This window comes from Crocodylus siamensis, chromosome 10 (assembly GCF_052110815.1).
Source record: "Crocodylus siamensis isolate JL-2025a chromosome 10, ASM5211081v1, whole genome shotgun sequence".
In the NCBI taxonomy this organism is placed as follows: domain Eukaryota; kingdom Metazoa; phylum Chordata; order Crocodylia; family Crocodylidae; genus Crocodylus; species Crocodylus siamensis.
Window position 1 is genome coordinate 50,013,323 of NC_143404.1, and position 17,547 is coordinate 50,030,869.

General features: G+C 42.2%; 1 protein-coding gene across 9 annotated transcripts in view; it reads right to left on the minus strand.

Moving 5' to 3' along the window:
* Window positions 1-14,732: 14,732 nt before the first annotated feature.
* NCOA6 (nuclear receptor coactivator 6) overlaps window positions 14,733-17,547 on the minus strand; it is a 92,044-nt gene continuing 89,229 nt past the window's right edge. For all 9 annotated transcript variants that reach the window (XM_090064704.1, XM_090064697.1, XM_090064700.1 and 6 more), the window contains one exon: window positions 14,733-15,338. In XM_090064704.1, coding sequence (XP_089920830.1) covers window positions 15,292-15,338 — 47 coding nt within the window. In that variant the 3' untranslated portion in view covers window positions 14,733-15,291. The remainder of the gene's footprint in view (window positions 15,339-17,547) is intronic.

A 17,547-nucleotide genomic window follows, 5' to 3' on the forward strand; every position in this document is an offset into this window, starting at 1 on the left:
ATCATACACTAATAACACATGGGCTAAGTAAAACTGTAAATATTTACTGAATTACTTTTCTCCTTTCAAGATCATGGTTTCCCATATACTTTACTTCACTCACTCCTCTGGTGTGTCATTTCCACACACATTTGTACACTGCTTTTGTACAGTGTAGGTTCCATCATGCAAGGCAAAAGCAAAATCCCCAAATGAACTTCTTTCTTTGGATTATCTTTGATAAAATGTTATTAAGAACCCTTCATTTCATATTAGATTTGTGGAATCTTTTTTTTAATAATATTAAATATCAGGCCGATACTATCTTAGTGTCTGCTTAAAACTTTTAATAATTGAGCTCCTGAGCATTTTAATAAACAAACTTAGAATGACCAGCTTCCAGGAGCCATGATGGACAAATCTGCTAGCATGGAGGTGGGCTAATATCACTTTGCTTGTAGCCTCCAGATATAATGTAGGTGACATGGGAGCCTGCTGCAATGCAGGATCAAATATTTTATTTTAAATAGTTTTTAAAGTTTCAATTTTAATTTTTTAATTGTAAATTGTTGTTGAATTTCAGCACAATATACTATACATTTGAACCAGCCTTGAACTCTCCAACTATTCTAATTCAGGGCCTTTCAAAGTTTTGTGTGTATCTGTACTAAGATTGGGTGCTCAACTGTTCCAGCTGAGCAGAAGGCTTTTCTGGGGGATGGAAATAAGTTTGAACCTGCTTTGGTTGAAAGAACAGAGCTGGACAAAGGTTAACCACCAGCAATACAACCCTGTGGTAGTAGAAAGGAAGCATCAAGCAGCTATTTCTGATTAAATCCTTAGTAAATAAGGTAACTAAAGATGGATCTCAACCAATAATCCAAATCTGAGCTTCAAAACAAACCTTTGAAGAAGTTCCAGTTGGGATCCAAATTCTGTAGCTTGGACCCATTTTAAATGATCTCTGCTTTCATTAGTTAAGGGGAAAATTCCCATAGACACAAGATCAGCTATTTAATCCTCTTTATTTTTGCACCCTTGTCAGTGGAGTCATCAGAGTGCATTTTTACAGATCTCTTGGCAAGGCAGTTTAAGTGCTGTTAGAGAGAAAGAGAGAGAGCTTAAACTTCCAGTATTCCTTCCCATTGTCATCACAGTAACCCCATGACCTATTGACACATTCTTGGTGTTGTCTCCAGGAGCTGAAGCAGGGAAAGGAGTGATGGATGATTGGTTCCTTACTGCTGAAGCTAACACCAAGATAGTGTGGGGTCAAGACAAATACGTATTGGTGGGTTTTTTTGTGGTTGATTCTCTACCAGGGATTGGCAACTTCTTGACTTGCTAGAAAGTTTACATCCTTTCACTTCCTTGGTTTCACATTAAATGTCTTTTTCTTAGAGTTACCCCTGGCACAAATGGAAAGGGTGCATTAGTTCGTGAAAATTGTCTGAAGTGCTTGCAAGGGCAGTAAGGGGACATGTCCCAAGCACTTACAGGTCTGTGTCAGATTTCAGAGGTTTTTAAGATGCAATGTAGATTTGGGGTTATCATTTTGGAGACTGAGTCTGGTCAATGTGTTCTGCAGCACTTAGGCTGTTTCAGGCCTTAGCAAAAGACTTCCTTGCTGGAAAAGACATACCTAAAAATCAGTAATTTGCTGCCTCCCAGCTCAGCTTTTGCCTGCTACATTTGCAAAGTAGACACCTCCCCCACTTCTGACAAGCACAAATGTAACATGACATCTTACTTGCCAGATTCCCAAACCTTTGAACTCTGGCAAAATTTGCAGTTGCATGTTATATTGTGAGTTTTCCTCTGCAGCACAAACAGAAGAAAACTGGCTGGGAGGCAGCAAAGTTGCCTAAGAAATGCAAAGAGCTTTCTGTGAATATCATTCATACTGCACTACTTTATGGATCTTGTGTCTGCTAATTTGTTGGAAAACCTTCCAGTAAGAGAAGTCCCTCTTCAAAATCATCCTATGCTTGCCCTGCTACCCTCTCTGGTTTGGGACAGAGAGAAGCAGAAACAACTCCATTAGGGCCTAAACCAGCAGCGACCAATGTTATAAGCAAAATCATCTTGACCTCAGCATTGTAGGATGAGATTCTAGAGCACCATTAGCACAGTAGCACTGGGTGCAATACCCAGACTGTGACCATTAATTATGCCAACATCTGTTTTTTGCCTGAGTCTCTAAAGTTGTTACTTAAGTCCTGCTTTTAAGAAAGAGAATGCAAATCATCTGTTTTTCTTTCTTTGTTCTGTATTACTCTTTCATCACATCAGCCCTGGCCAACATGGCCAACCAAGCAAAAGCACTGTCATGCTTTATAGCAAATATAAGGGGTTAATAAATTATTAATATGGTTTTAAGTAGGTCAAGCCATTGTTTGAGAAGCCAATGGCTCAGTCAAATCAAAGGCTCTTTTGAGCCTCAGAGCCCCATTTGGCTGGCAGGGTAACAGCACATCACTTTCTGCAGGCCAACAGCACACAAGGAAGCAAACGGCTGAAATGACCAGGTGCCCAGTTACAGCTGGGTGAGGAGCCAGAACAAGGTAGATGTTAGGGCATCCCTAACTACTGAACCAGCTCACCCGTTCAAGCAGGTCAGAAGGTCACTATTACAATGGCTTATACCCTTCTTTATCATATAGGGACTCTCTGAATAAATGGTTATTTGAACAAAGGGAACTGGGCACAACAGCCTGGGAAGCTCCTCCAAGTCCTGTGTTCCTGTTATTTGTGCCTGTAACAAACACATAAAAACTATTAATCACTTATTAACCCTTTCTGAAGAATTAGAAAGTGTGAGTGAAACCTCATAAACCAGGGGAGAAATATGTTCACACTACTCTTACAGATGACCTGCAATATTCTTATCATGGGAGAAGAGTGATCACTAGAAACACTGGTCTGTTACAAAATTTCCTGTCTTGGTACTTTCAGGATCAAGGAAAAGCCTCCACCCTGGGGTTACATAACTCTCATCTTAAATCAAATGAACGGTGCTTAAAACAGACTTGTGTGCGTGCATTTGTGTAAATATTTTACAACGCTGAGTGGATGTGTGGAGCTTTTTTACATTCAGTATTTTCAATTGTGGTTTACAGCGTGATGCTCCCAAGAAAATGTTCAAACCCACAAAGCAACTTCTGTCTGCGAGAAAGCCGTGCTCATGTCCTGCACTGCGAGACGGCCATGCTCCTATTCTGCACACTGGCTAGGTGGAGTTCTCAATTTCTTTTTTATGTGTATAGGGGAAATTACAGCATGGACTCAGGGACAAACAAGTGTGTTGGGATTGTGAAAAGTGCGTTTGGAAGTTTGGAACCATTTGATTCTGATGCGTTTGTTTTTTTTGTGAGGTTGTTGAGTACTAATCTGCATGTCCTGAAAGACTCAGTTAAACTTGGCAGAATTCCTTTTAGTTTTCTTTGCACAATCTGAGTAAAAGGCTCTGCTAGCAGCTGCTGCCTTTTTGGAAAAGGAACGGGTTTGGATTGGTATTAGCATAACTGTATCAGAGGCTGAGAGTTAGCGGCAGCCATGTTCTGCTAAGTGTCCACCTAGTAGCAGTCCTGCTTCATTCACGTGGGCCGATTCACATGGAAATCACTGAAGTGTAGCTTCCTCCTCTTGTAGGACTGAGTTAGTGTAAATTGCTATCCATGTATTTTAAGCAATATGTTTGACAGGGCATCAAAGCCCCTGGGACTCTTGAGGGGGTAGCCAAGGGCTCAGAGCTGTGGTTCTGAGTCAGGCCCCCTCCACTTCTCTGAATGTGGCACCACTCCCAGTTGAGAACCATCATTGTGCTCAGCTGACCTCAGTCGTTCCTAATCAGGTGCTGCTGCCTCGCGCACCTCCTGTAGAGCCAGACTAGGGCTGTGGCACATGTGCACGCTCCTCCCACAGTAAGGTTCTCTGATCAGGCAGGAGAGCTGGTTCATAGTCCAGGCCTCCCCACTGACCCTGCATGGTGTCTCCTGGAAACAAGCACACAGGACAGGGGCAACTGTCCTGCATGCCTGTTTCCAGGAGCAATGTTCTGGATTGAGAACATGACCAGAAAGAGCTGAAGACTTGAGGCAACTCTCCTGCCTGCTTTAGGCTAAGAGGGACAGTTTTACCTAGCCATAACAGCAGTAACACTTGTCTCACAGCACCCCTAGGAAAGAAGGGGTTTCTCAAAACACCCCAGTTGAGAACCACTGGCTCAGAGATAGATCTGAGAATACACCCATGTTTCACAGTGACCACAGCTGAACCTAGCTTTTGCTTTCTTCTTGAGTCAATGGGATCAGGGTAGGGTGTGACTGGTGCAAAATGACTTGGAATTAGCCAGGTGGGATGAAAAATGGGAACAGTAGGGGAGGAGGCACCACAGCTGTTGTTTGTTCTGGAAGGAGTATTATTACTTTTGTTTTTTTCAGTTTTGTAAAACTTGCATGGTGGAAAAGAAGGGCAGCCCTTTACTGAAAAAAATAAGTATGTTTGGCTCAGTTTTTCTTATCTGGACAGGGCTGCAGACACCACAGGCACAGACAACAAGATAAAAGTAATTTCCTAAAAGGTCACAGGAGACTAGGCAGGCTTGGGGAGGGGGGGTGGGGGGCAAGAGTTTTGGAGTGGCCTACTGTTACTTCTCTGACCACGTAGCATGTAAGTGGAAACAGTAATGCCCCTCTCCCCAACTCTATGTTTTCTGCTAAGTTCCCCTTCATGGGATCTGGAGTCAGAAGCAATGTAGGAGTGCAGGGTCTGTGAATGAATGATCCTGCTTCTCAGAGTCCCTCCTCTCCCCCTGAACCAACTCTGACTGGCATGGGATTGGAGGTAAATCCTTCCATCTTTAGTGATTTGGGGAATCTTTTCAAGGGGATCCTCAAGGAGAATGCCATCCCATCTCCTACCCTTCTCCAACCACATTGCTTTTATTGTGTGTGGGGACAGTCTGCTCCTATTACAAGGCAATGCAGTGTTGCTTACAGGCCTGTGCCTTGGCCCCTTGAAGTAAGTTTTCTTCAGTAGGGGCAGAATCAGCCATTCAACATCCAATACAAAACCAGAGGCAATACCACCCTTTTATTTTAAAACACATGCTGGGGCCCACTTGAAAGTATGTATTCCACCACACTGTGAGTAGCACACTTTCTAATGCAGCTTAGAGAGTTGATCTTGCTCCATGCGGTGAATTCAAAAAAAGGCCAGGGACATTACAGCCACTGAGCTCTAGACTACAGCTATGGCACCAGGTTAATATTCATTAGATACAACAGGATCTCTATACTGCATTTTGGCCAGGTTCCTCTTGCATTTAAAGGGTGATGAGAATTGTTCACTGGGAGAGGATGTGAGTGCTGTGGAAGGCATCCCCTTTAACAAAAATACCCTGGAAATGGAGAAGATCTGTGCTTTTCAGTTATTGAAGAAGTCACTTAAAAAGATATTACAGCTATTTGTATTATTCAAAATGAAATCTGGCTACTATAGAATGTAGCTAAAAAACAGGATCTGTGCCAGAGAATGATTCTTAACATTTTCATAAGCACCACACTACAACAGAAAAAAGGGTCACCCCTTTCCCTCCTACCCTGGACTTGAAATGCAGCTTGTTTGCTCCTGGTTTGTAACAGAAGACACCATGTGTGTCCGGTTAGTGCACCCATTCCCAGTTCAGAATGCAAGCTTGCTTTTTGGCATAGAACAGTAATGGAAAATAGTATTATGTCACTACTACCAACTGATGATTCATCCCCATCTTCTATTCAGCCTCTCCCTCTTATCTTTAAATGTTTGTAATCAGTAGATTAATAATTATTAGCTGTGTAGGTATTGGGGGTCATTACAGTGCTTCTATCTCCAAGGAACACTTAAACAAACAAAAACATGTCTTTAGGGACAGTATAAACCCAGTTCTCCTTTTCACCATTTTTAATTCCAGTGACCTCACTGGAGTTACTCCAGCCAATTTGATCCCAAAATAAGAGCAAGGTAAGGCACACCATAATATTTACTTGAGGTTCAGGTGCATCACTGGTCCCTGTAGAAGACAGATTATTATACAAAAAACAATGTCACAAACAAGGCTTCATTTCATGTCAGCCTTGACCAATTGGAAGAGAAGTGAAACCAATTCCATTCTGTGTTTAGAACTGGTTCTGGAGCCACAGGGAAGAGACAGACAAGGACAAATTGGGTATATTCTCCTCCGTCCATTCCTTTGGACCTGTTCTTTAGGATTTTTTGAGCTGCCAAAGGTGCAGCCACTTTTGAATAGTTTTGGTGACCCATAGTCCAGGCTCTTATTCTGCTGAAGTGAAAGGAATTTTATTAACAGGCATAAAATAGAGAAGATTAAAGAATTGGTGGGAAAGGCTTTGGTGTCTCTATTATATCACTTGTGTTTTCCTTTGTGTGAGAATTGTGAACTTGCCCAATTTAAGAGGATATTGCCTCTTCCTTTTGCTCTGCCAAGAGAAAGCAACCTGGAACTTGGAGCATGCAGCATCTGACTGCTTCTTCAGCTTATAACAAAAGGTTATCGCAATCTTGATTATCAAAAATAAGGGCCAAAGGCCTAATGTTGCCTCTGAGTTTTTGTGCCCTGCTCTGGGGCAGAAGTAAAAACTTTTTTGAAAGAGTTGGTTCATGGAATTAATGAATTTTCCTTAAAAAGATGACTGTGAAAGAATAAACAGTTCCATTTGATACCCAAGATGATTCTTAGTATGCCATGTACCCTCTTTGCTTAGTAAACAAGTACAGTTTCAAGTTCTTACCATCTTTAATCCACTGTTTACAAGGAGAAACAGGATGCCAGTTATCTATCACCTGATGAAACATTAAGGCTGTACACTTGGTCAAAAACAGAATCCCCAATAGTAGGCCTGGTCTGGTAGACACCTAGGACATGTTCATTTCACTGATACAATTCAGCAGATGTTGCCTCTCTGTCCTTGTGTCTACAACTAGCAACCCTTCTTTCAGTAGGCACCTGCTTTGAATTACTGTTATAATAACTGCTATTGCCACTGCTCAGTCTTCCATCATGGCAAGTCTTCAGAGACTGAATGAAAACCTATCTCCTTTGAAGCCAATGGCAACACTCCCCCTGCTTGCAACTGAGCAGTATGTCACTTCCCACCTATGTGGGGTGGGAGATCTTACTCTTTGTAAGTGGAGGAAACCCCTCCTCCCCAACAACACGTAAATTGAAAACTGGTCTTACAAGAGAAGAAACCTAAAGCATCTTTGACTTTCCACATTCACCTTGCCTACAAACTGAGGTGCAAAACTGACAAACTATTTTAAACATAATTCTTACTGCAAACAACTTTTGTTCTCAGTTTTGTTATTTAAAAATAGCTTTTGCAGCTCTGGAGATTAGGGAACAGTTCATACTGTAATAGAAACATTGTAATGTCTTTTCTACTGTACCATAACTATAATGTAGCATTTGAGTGTTGCAATATTTTATTTGTATATATCAATCCCCACAACTAGGTATTCCACTTGTTATACTCATCTATATGCATTATACCTCCTCATACTGTATTGATTGTGTATGTGCCTTTCACCATTTTGCATGGTTTAGTATCTTTTTAAAACAGCTGCAGAACTTGAAAAAATTAGGGAACTAGAGTTAAAGTCCTATGCAAAAGAGAACTGGGAATTTAATTTAAAAATCCTGCATATGTACACTGTTCTGGAAAAAAAAATCTCGTGCTGGGATTTTCAAAGGAGCCAGACAGAATCAGGCCCCCACATCCCAATATTTTGTATCTACAAGATTTAGGTATCCTTTGAAAACCCCAGCTTAAAACCTGATTTCTCACCACTTTGTGAGCAAAAACATCATAGTAAGAAGACATAATTACCACCAGCACTTTGCCAAAATAGACTGTGTGTTGAATATCCATTTTTTTCTTTCTAAAGAAAAAGTGCTATTTGGTTTGAAAGGGTTGCCTTAAAAACCTTTTAAAAATGAGTTTGAGAACTATTTTCTGGTTTGCTCACCTCTTTCCCCTTTCCTTCACACCACCACTCTGAATAATAGCAAATGGCATGTTTGTGTGTAGTTGGCTTGTTTAGAATACAAATATTCTAGGAACAATAAACCCCAAAAGATCAAGCAGATACAGAATCACTAGGAGCTTATCAGCTCCATTCTGTCAAGGAGTTGATTTACATGTCAGAATCTATTGTATGCCTTACAATAGCAGAACAGCATTTAAAATAGGGGTTTTGAGTAGACAAGAGCCCCACATTTTCTACATCACTTATACTGTAGAACTGAAACCTAGTTCAAAACAAAGCTAACAAAAAAATCCTTGTTGTGTGTTACATGTTAAAGCAATGTAAGTAAGCCTAGTAGAAAGAGGGAGTCTATTTCTTGTAGGACATTGTTTAAACATTTGCAATGTGCTCATGGACTGAAGGATATGACTGCCTGGAACATGTTACGTGGTGTGCCTGTGTGTATGTAATATGGTTTTGGTTGTTAGATTGTAATGCTGTCCTTTGACTGAAAAAAAATCTAATATAAAAAGGAAAGAACACAGAAATAAAAATATATTTAAAGCCTACTTAGTCTTGTCTGTTCTGGGAAAGCATATAAAGAACCAGATAATAGTAAATCATGTTATGTCCACAACTCCAGGAATGTATTGTCAAGGGAGTACAAGTCCAAGATGAAGCCTAGATTTTTAAAAAAAACCTTGAAAGGACCAACTGATTGATGTCTTCAATTCAGCATTTTTGTGTTACTTTAATCTGTTTGTTACCTGAAGATTGTTAAGCAGTTCCCCAATGAGGAAGGCAGCAATGTTGTTTTTTATTTCAGCATGGATATTATACACAAGATTTCAGTGTGACAAGCCTGAAACAAGCATCACAGTCCCATCCCTGACAAATGCAAAGTTTGGTTGGGTACCCTTCTAGCACAAAAGTACAGTTCCCCTTCTAGAATAAAAAGTCAGTGAAAACAAGATAAAATAAACTTCAGCTCAATGTGATTCTTGGTACAGCATGTACTTGTCTTGTGTACAATGGCAGATGATCTTAACAGCCATACTGCTAATGACTTTCCTGGAGCTTGGTAGGTATTATTACCCTTAAACAAAACAAAAAAAAGTGAACAAGAAAATACTAGACAGACTTTTGTTACTTTCCAGAGCTGGAGTAGCTTTTTACTTCCAAGCCAGAAATATTTTTGGGCTTTAACTTTAGCAAAGCTTTACATTATACCTATTTACAGAAGATGACTGAGCAAGGCAAGGTCTCAAGAAAAGATGACTACACTCAGTGGTAGGAAGGCAACTCTCCACCAGTGGCATAGGAGTAAAGAAACAAATAATACTGCTTGGGAAAAACACAGAAGAAAGGAGAAGCAGAAAATGAGAGAGAGGACAGGATGGAGAGCAAGCAGAGAAATACCAGTGAGTATAAAGGAATAAACTTGAGACTAACTGGAAGGCATTCACTACTCCATTAAGGAATATAATTCTTGGTTGCACCTTGTAACAGTTGTGGTTTGTTTACAGGGAAACTTTATTAGCATTTAACAATTTTTGAAGGAGAGATTGCCCCCCATGCCCCAGAGAAAAAACTGCATGCACTTTTCCAAGACAGCTTATACTACTTCCAAAAAGACTTATGTTAAACCAGGGAGGGAAACACCCTTATTTCAGAAAGATGGTATCCACATGGACAGTTATACTGATATACAATTATACAGGTAATTTCCATGCACGAACAAAACCTCACGGTTTACTGGAGGCCTCAAAGACAGGACTAATACTGTATTTCTTCTCCCAGAAACAGATAGCCATCCTACGCTGACTGATCAAAGGGGCAGCCCTGGGGGAGCAAACAATTTCCACTGAATGCAAGTGCCCAACAGGAACCAACCTATACAAACCAAAGTTTTGCAGTATCTCTGCCCCCCAAAACACCACACAAACCAGTGGCTTCATAGAATCATAGAAAATTAGGGTTGGAAGGCACCTCAGAAGGTCATCTAGTTCAACCCCCTGCTCAAAGCAGAACCAGCCCTAACTAGATCATCCCAGCCAGGGCTTTGTCCAGCTGGGTCTTAAAAACCTCCAAGGATGGAGACTCTACAACCCCTCTGGGTAATCTGGAGTGCTTTACTACCCTCCTAGTGAGAAAATATCTAACCTAAGCTTCCCTTGCTGCAACTTGAATCCATCACTCTTTGTTTTGTCATCTGCCACCACTGAGAAAACTCTAGCTCCACTGTCTTTCAAACCTCACTTCAGGTAGTTGAAGCCTTCTATTAAATCCCCTCTTAGTTTTCTCTTCTCTTCTCTTCTCTAAACTAAATTTAAGCCCAGTTCCCTTAGCCTCTCTTCAAAAGTCATGCGCCTCAGCACACTCACCATTTTTGTTGCCCCTGGCTGGACTCTGTCCAATTTGTCCAAAACTGAACACAGTACTCCAGATGTGGCCTCTCCAGTGCTGAATAGAGGGGAATAATCACTTCACTTGACCTCCGGCAACACTCCTACCACCAATGCAGTCCAGTATACCATTAGCCATCTTGGCAACAAGGACACACTGTTGGCTCATATTCAACTTATTGTCTACTCTAACCCCAAGGTCCTTTTCCACAGAGCTGCTGCCCAAGCAATCAGCCCCCAACCTGTACTGGTGCATGGGGCTGTTTCATCCTAAGTGCAGAACTTTGTACTTGACCTTGTTGAACTACATGAGATTTCTTTTGGCCAAATCCTCCGATTTGTCTAGGTCACTCTGAATCTGTATCTACTACTCCCCGCATCTTGGTGTCATCTGCAAACGTGCTGAGGGTGCACTCTGTGCCATCTTCCAGGTTGTTGATGAAGAAGATACTGAACAAAACTGGCCCCAGGACCAGCCTGTGAGGCACTCCACTTGATACCAGCTGCCAACTAGATATCAAGCCATTCTCTGACGACACGTAGGGGATGCATGTGCACAACCTGAGCTTGGCAGTGCACCCCCTGCAAAAAGTGCCACTGACACTGTGGGCAGCACCTGTGGCCAGTCGCCACTCACCCTCTCCTCCCCCCTTCGCTGCTGCCGGCGTCTGCAGGCAGTCCCTGATCGCCGCTGGCCACCACTGCCAGCATCTGTGGGTAGTTGCCAACCGCTGGTCAGCATTCGTCACCCCTTCCCTCTGCCACCAAAAACTGCTGCGGCTGCCTATGGGAGCTCCCCGCTTGCCACCGGCATGTTGCCGCCACTGCCTGTGGGTGGTCGCCACACCCCCACAGCCTCCGGGGGCACACGGCATTCATGAAGCCATTGACTACTACCCTCTGAGCCTGATGCTTCAGCCAGTTTTCTATCCATCTTACAGTCCGTTCATCCAGCCCTTAGCTTGCCTGCAAGAATGTTGTGAGAGACTGTATCAAAAGCCTTGCTAAAATCAAGATATACCAATATCCACTGGTCTCCCTGTATCCACAGAGCCAGTCATTTCATAATAGAAGGCAGTCAAGTTCGTCAGGTTTGACTTGCCCTTGGTGAATCCATGATGACGGTTCCTAATCACCACCTTTGCTTCAAGTACTTAAAAATGGATTCTTTGAGGATTTGCTCCATGATTTTTCCAGGGACTAAGGTGAGGCTGACCAGCCTGTAGTTCCCTGGATCCTCCTTTTCCTTTTCCTAAATATGGGCACTATACATTTGCCCTTTTCCAATCATCCAGGCTCTCTCCTGCAGGCCTGTACAAAGTGGCTAGTATTCGCTTCAGATTTGGATTTGGCTGATTCAGGGGATAGTGATTTGATTTGGTGATTCGAATCACTGTCCTGAATCAATTAGGCCGAATCTCCGAAATCGCCCAGGCCAGGCCCATCCCCCGCCCACTCTCCCAGCCCGGCAATGGCAGTCCTGCCCACCCCAGCTCCCAGCACTATAAAGAAAAAAAAGCTTCAGCTCACCGGGGGCTGCCGGATGAGGGGTGATCCCTGCTGCCCCCCACTGCATGAGCCCCCGACCCCTCCCCTGCTCCACCAGTCCCCCCCATGGCTGCCCTGCCTGCCCCAGCTCCCGCCTTTTGAGAAAAATACCCCCAAAAATCCCACGCTCACCATTCCTGCCTGGTGCGGGGGTGATCCCCACTGCCCCCCAATGCCCCATGCTGCATGGGGTGCTCTACATGAGCCCCCAAACCCCCGAGGTCGCTGCAGGAGTGGTGAGTCCCATGGTTTTTCTCTTCTTTTTTTTTTCTTAAAGGGCTGGAGCTGGGGTGGGTGAGGCAGCCATGGGGGGGCCAGGGGAACAAGGGAGGGGACTGGGGGGCTCGTGGCAGAGCTCCCCATGCAGCATGGGGCAGTGGGGGGCAGCAGGGATTGCCCCCCTGCTGAGCAGCACCCAGTGAGTAGGGGCTTTTTTTTAAAGCACCAGGAGCTGGGGTGGGCAGGGCAGCCACGGGGGTGCTGGGGGAGTGGGGGGGGGGTTAGAGGGGACTGGGGGAGCAGGCTGTCCATGAACACATTGCAAATGTTTAAACAATGTCCCCCCTCCTCCATCCATTCTCTCTCACCCCTACTTACCAGCTCTTCTGAGTCCAGCTGCAGCTCTGTGCTGCAGCCACTGGGGATTGTCCAAATCACTGAAGCTCTGAATCTATTTTCAAAGATTCAGAGAGCTTCGAATTGATTCAAATCTTTTTATTGGTCCCCTGATTCAGTTCGAATTTGGAGATTCAGCCACTGAATCAGGCCGAATCTCCTCTGAATTGAATCAACACCCAAAGCTTTGCATAGCCCTACTTTCCCGATTGCCATGAGTTTTCAAAAATGGTGGCCAGAGGCTCTGCAATCACATCAGCCAACTCCCTCAGCACTCTCAGGTGCACCCTGTCCAGCCTCATGGACCTGGATATGTCCAGATTTTCTAAATAGTCCCTAGCCTGTTCTTTCGCAGCTGTTGGCTGCTCACCCCCTCCTCCAACTACTGCACCTGACAGCACAGTACAGGAGCTGACCTTGCCTGTGAAGATTAAAGTGAAAAAGGCACTGCGTACTTCAGCCTTTTCTGCATCCTCTGTCACTAGGCTGCCCCAGTTTCAATATTTTTAAGGCTCCAGGCACCCCTCAGAAAACACTGGCTCTTAGTTTTCACTTCGTTTTTGAATACAGAAAAAACAAGACCAGTTCTTCTGTTGCAAACAACTCAGAGCACAACAGATCAGAATGTTTTTGAGACTCTAGATTTGTAACAGTGCTATCATTGTGTGGCAGCCTGCGGCACCCTTGATAGGGTGCCATGGCACCCTGTTTATGAATCACTACTCTCCACATACCTGTCTGGGTCCTTAAGAGTCAGGTAAGCAGTGGCCGTGTCTACATGTGTAATTAATGTGACTGAATAAACCCTGGCACAATTTAAGCCAGAGTAAACTAATCCTGATGTCACTGTCTACATGTGCATTTAAGTGCAGTAATTTCCTTTGCCATTGGATAGTACCTGTGTCTGATGGGACTATCAGACAGTGCTGTAAATTAGTCTACACTGGCTCAATTGACACACGTGTAGAGGGTGATGCTTTAGTGTGCAGTAAATTAGTCTACACATACAGACGCACCCAGTCTGAAGAACAGTGCACTGCCATTACACAACCTGCACAAGTCGGGGGGGGGGGAGGAGAGGAAAGGGGGAAAGCTTAGTCTTCACAAATATCAACCCAGGACTTTTCACTTACAAAGAAAGTGACAGATAATTTAAAACAAACTTTAAATATGCCCAGAGTTCCTATCCACACTAAGATTTTACGGAAAATGAGTGTGCTATGTGGAGTTCTTACTGGGCCTGGTCCCAAGAACATCACTTGGAGTTTTGGCATTGACTTCACTAGAAGAAGGCCCAGGACTAGTTTAACTGCAGAAGCAAAATAAACTAAATATTAAAATAGCTTAGGTTTACATCATAGTTTGTAAATAGTTTAAGTACGGACCACGGCTTCAGGGTTTGGATGAAATTTCTTAAAGCCAAACTGCCTGCTGTTGGCAGTACAGTAGCCATGCCTCGGTTTTTCCAAAGAGTCCACCACCTAACTTTCTACAGAAAACCAAAGAATCAAGAGTACAAACTGACTTTAGCTATTACAGGAAGAATAAAAGTTTTAGAACAACAGTAACACACCTCTTGTTCTGTAATGACACAGAATTTTCCAGGTGCAGAAGGCTCAGCTTTCTGGTACAAGTCCTGACCAACTAGCACTTGATATTTTCTGTACAAAAAGGCATCCCCCCTTGCCACTTTGTTTTACAAAGTTTAAGTTTTGCCAATATGAACTATTTTAGGAAGACTTGCTTCTCAATGCCTTACCATGGGAGTCTTCCCACAACAAAAGTACTCGCCTAGTTTCTCTTGTACACATGGGCAAGTCAGCACTGAGTGCATGTTTATTCAGATAAACCTTTCAAACAACCAGATTTCAGAAATCCTCAAAACCATTTAGCACTGCATTTTCCTCTTGATGAACACTTCAATGTGGGGAAAGCTTTCTTCTGGGGCTCCCCCACAAATATCGAATGCTAGTGACAGAAGCAGAATATTTTATTTTGGAGGAACAGCTGCATTAGTTAATTTATTCTGTGGTTAAACAAATTCCTTTTTAAAGCTCCATATAAGGAGCTTGTAGGCCTAGAGCTTCAAATAATCCATTCAATCACCCTGTACACAGTATGATGCTTGTACTGCTAATAATAATACAGCCCAAGTCGTAGGACAATAACATTTATTTAGAGCATTAGGGATTCCACATTATACAAACCCTTAAATTTACTTTTGTTTCACTGGTCCATTTCTACAACAAATACATCAGATCTACTATATAATAAAATTATTTACATTTCCAAACAAGATTGGGTTTATTTATAACCCTCTCACTGCTATTCACATACAGTACTTAAAACAACAGCACAATACATCATTTTAATATCTAAAAATGACAACCCTGTTATCTAAGTCATTTATGAAAACTGGAAGCTTAGAAATAAATTTACAATTGATTTCCACCCCCCCACCCCCCACCATTCCTTACAACATATCAATCTAGTGTGCTAATCCTGGACTTAATTTGCAGAACCAAAGGATTTTACAATGACCCCATTTTTTATAACCATATGTTTGCTTTTAGACAAACACCTTGCATTTACCGGGAACAGTATAATATTAAAATTACTTACTGTACAGATTAAAAAATAAAATAAAATCACAGCTCAAAATTGCTATTGGTAAAATTCACACTCATTTACAAGTCTCATGTTTCCATGCAGTAATTTACTTGGATTTTCTTCTTTTTGACTGCATTGCACTGGCACTCGTTTCTGAAATTAAAGAAGAAGAAAAAGCGTGGATGCTAAGTTGGTAAGCCATAGAAGAGAGGCAAACATTGCCTTTTCTAACATATACCAGGGTTGAGAAATTCTTAGACTGAGTTTCACAGATGAGAGACTCTTTGAGTTTTTACAGCACTTAACACAAGTTCCCAGTTCAAATGGAGGCATTTAGCACAATACCGTAAAACTAGATAAATCATGTTGTAAAACTTCCAGTAACTTCTGAGACGAACCCCACCACGTCACAGGGGTGCTGTGAGGTTAGTATCTGTAAAACACTCAAAGCCTTAGCTAAAAAAGGTGCTATATAACTATGTTAGTTTCTATTCCACTTCTGCCATCTCACAAAACAATGCCACAAAAAATCCACTCCCATGAAATGTTAAATAACGTAAAGAACCAAATTCCACAATGTTAATTCAATTACAGTGCTTACTACTAAAGAGAGGTGAGGTGTAGAAAACTCTACAGCAAACATCTTTGGAACCTGCCGTTTAAATACAGGTTATACTAGTACCAACTCAGACGCTGAGTCCCAATATAAGAACTATGCATAAAATGTGATTTTGCCATTAAATAATGAGTCTTATCATTCTACAAATGCTGCAGGAAGTATAGGGCTATCTGTTGTAATACACTGAGAAACAGCTGCAGAATAAGTTAAAGGTGCTATGGCACTTCAGTAAAAGGAACCAGAAGTACTTACAGAAGTTAGAGTAAAAGCAGATGACACTTCAGTGCACTTAAGGCAATGTTTCCATTTTAAAGCAAAAAGGAAGAAATGTTGAGGAAAGACTAAGAAAATTTGCATCCTTAGATTTCAACCAATGTTTGAAAACCCTGATGATTCTTCGGTTCTTTACAATATTTTCTGAAAACTCCTCCTATAAAGCATTTTAAAACCCAAGGGGAGGAATTGCTGCAAATTAGTATTTTGATGAACAAAGTAAGAAAACTCAACAGTGCATTTCTGTGCCTATTAAAATTGTTGCGTTAATATCAATGTGATTTTTTAAAATTTCAAAACTTAATGTGCTCAATACAACAATGAATACTGGAACATGTCTAGCTAGAAATATACTCAAAAGCAGAGAATATCAATTCAGAATTACTGCTCATAAGTGTACTCCACTAAAAGGCATGACTTACATGGATTGGAATGCTTTGATTATTGAAATACAGCCAGGACCAAGTTTAGCTCCAAGCAGTGATGCTGTATGTATATACCATATTTAATAGAACATAACATGACTTTGATCATAAGATGATGCCCCAACAATTAGGTTCTATATAAGGAAACCTCATAAATTTGTTATAATTTTCCAGGTATAAAATCTAATTATTGGACGTTTGCGTTGAATCTGTCCCCCCTCTCACTGTTACAGCAGGGAAAATAAACCTGTGGGGTCAAGTACCCCTTTTGCACTCTGCACTCCCAACTTCTTCCCACTGCAGCTCCTTCTCCTTCTCCTTATCATCAGACCATGCTCTCCCTGAGCACATGAAAGTGAGTATCAATTCTGAAAAAAGTGACCTTGAAATAATTTGTATATAATACCCACAGACTTAATTCATCCAGAATTAAGTCTTTTTTCTAGCATTTTACCTTTTTTGAAACTGCTGAAAGTTTTAGCACACTTTTGTGCAGACCTTTAAGTTCCTCTTTATATACAAAATACAAACTGCATGTGGTATCTGTCCAAAGCCAAAAGGCTCATGATTTACCATTACAGCTCATTGGGCTCGGTCCCACCAGAATCAACAGCATTTCAAGCCATGGTGACCCAAGAGCTCAGCACGTGGTGTATTCCAGATACCCTCCACAAAGGATCTGTGTATTAAGTACCCCCTCGCACTGCCCCACCCCATATGACTGGAACCAAGGGTACTTGTCATGCATCCTGGGATGCTCTAAAAACGTATATGCAGATGAGGCACAGGGAAACCTGGTTTGGCTACACTTCATGGAGGGTGGGGACACACTAATTTTATGTGCCAGACTGAGACAGGGGGTGACAGGGATTCTGGGTGAACTGCTTAGGGTCCACACAGTGATGTTTGCCAGCCATTTAAGGCTGATAAAGAAACAGGAATCATTGACAATGGGAAAGAAAGGTGCAGGTCAGCTGTGGTACTGAAGAGGAAGTCAAAATGTATACAATGTAGATACATAAATGCTAGGGTCAGAAAGGACCTC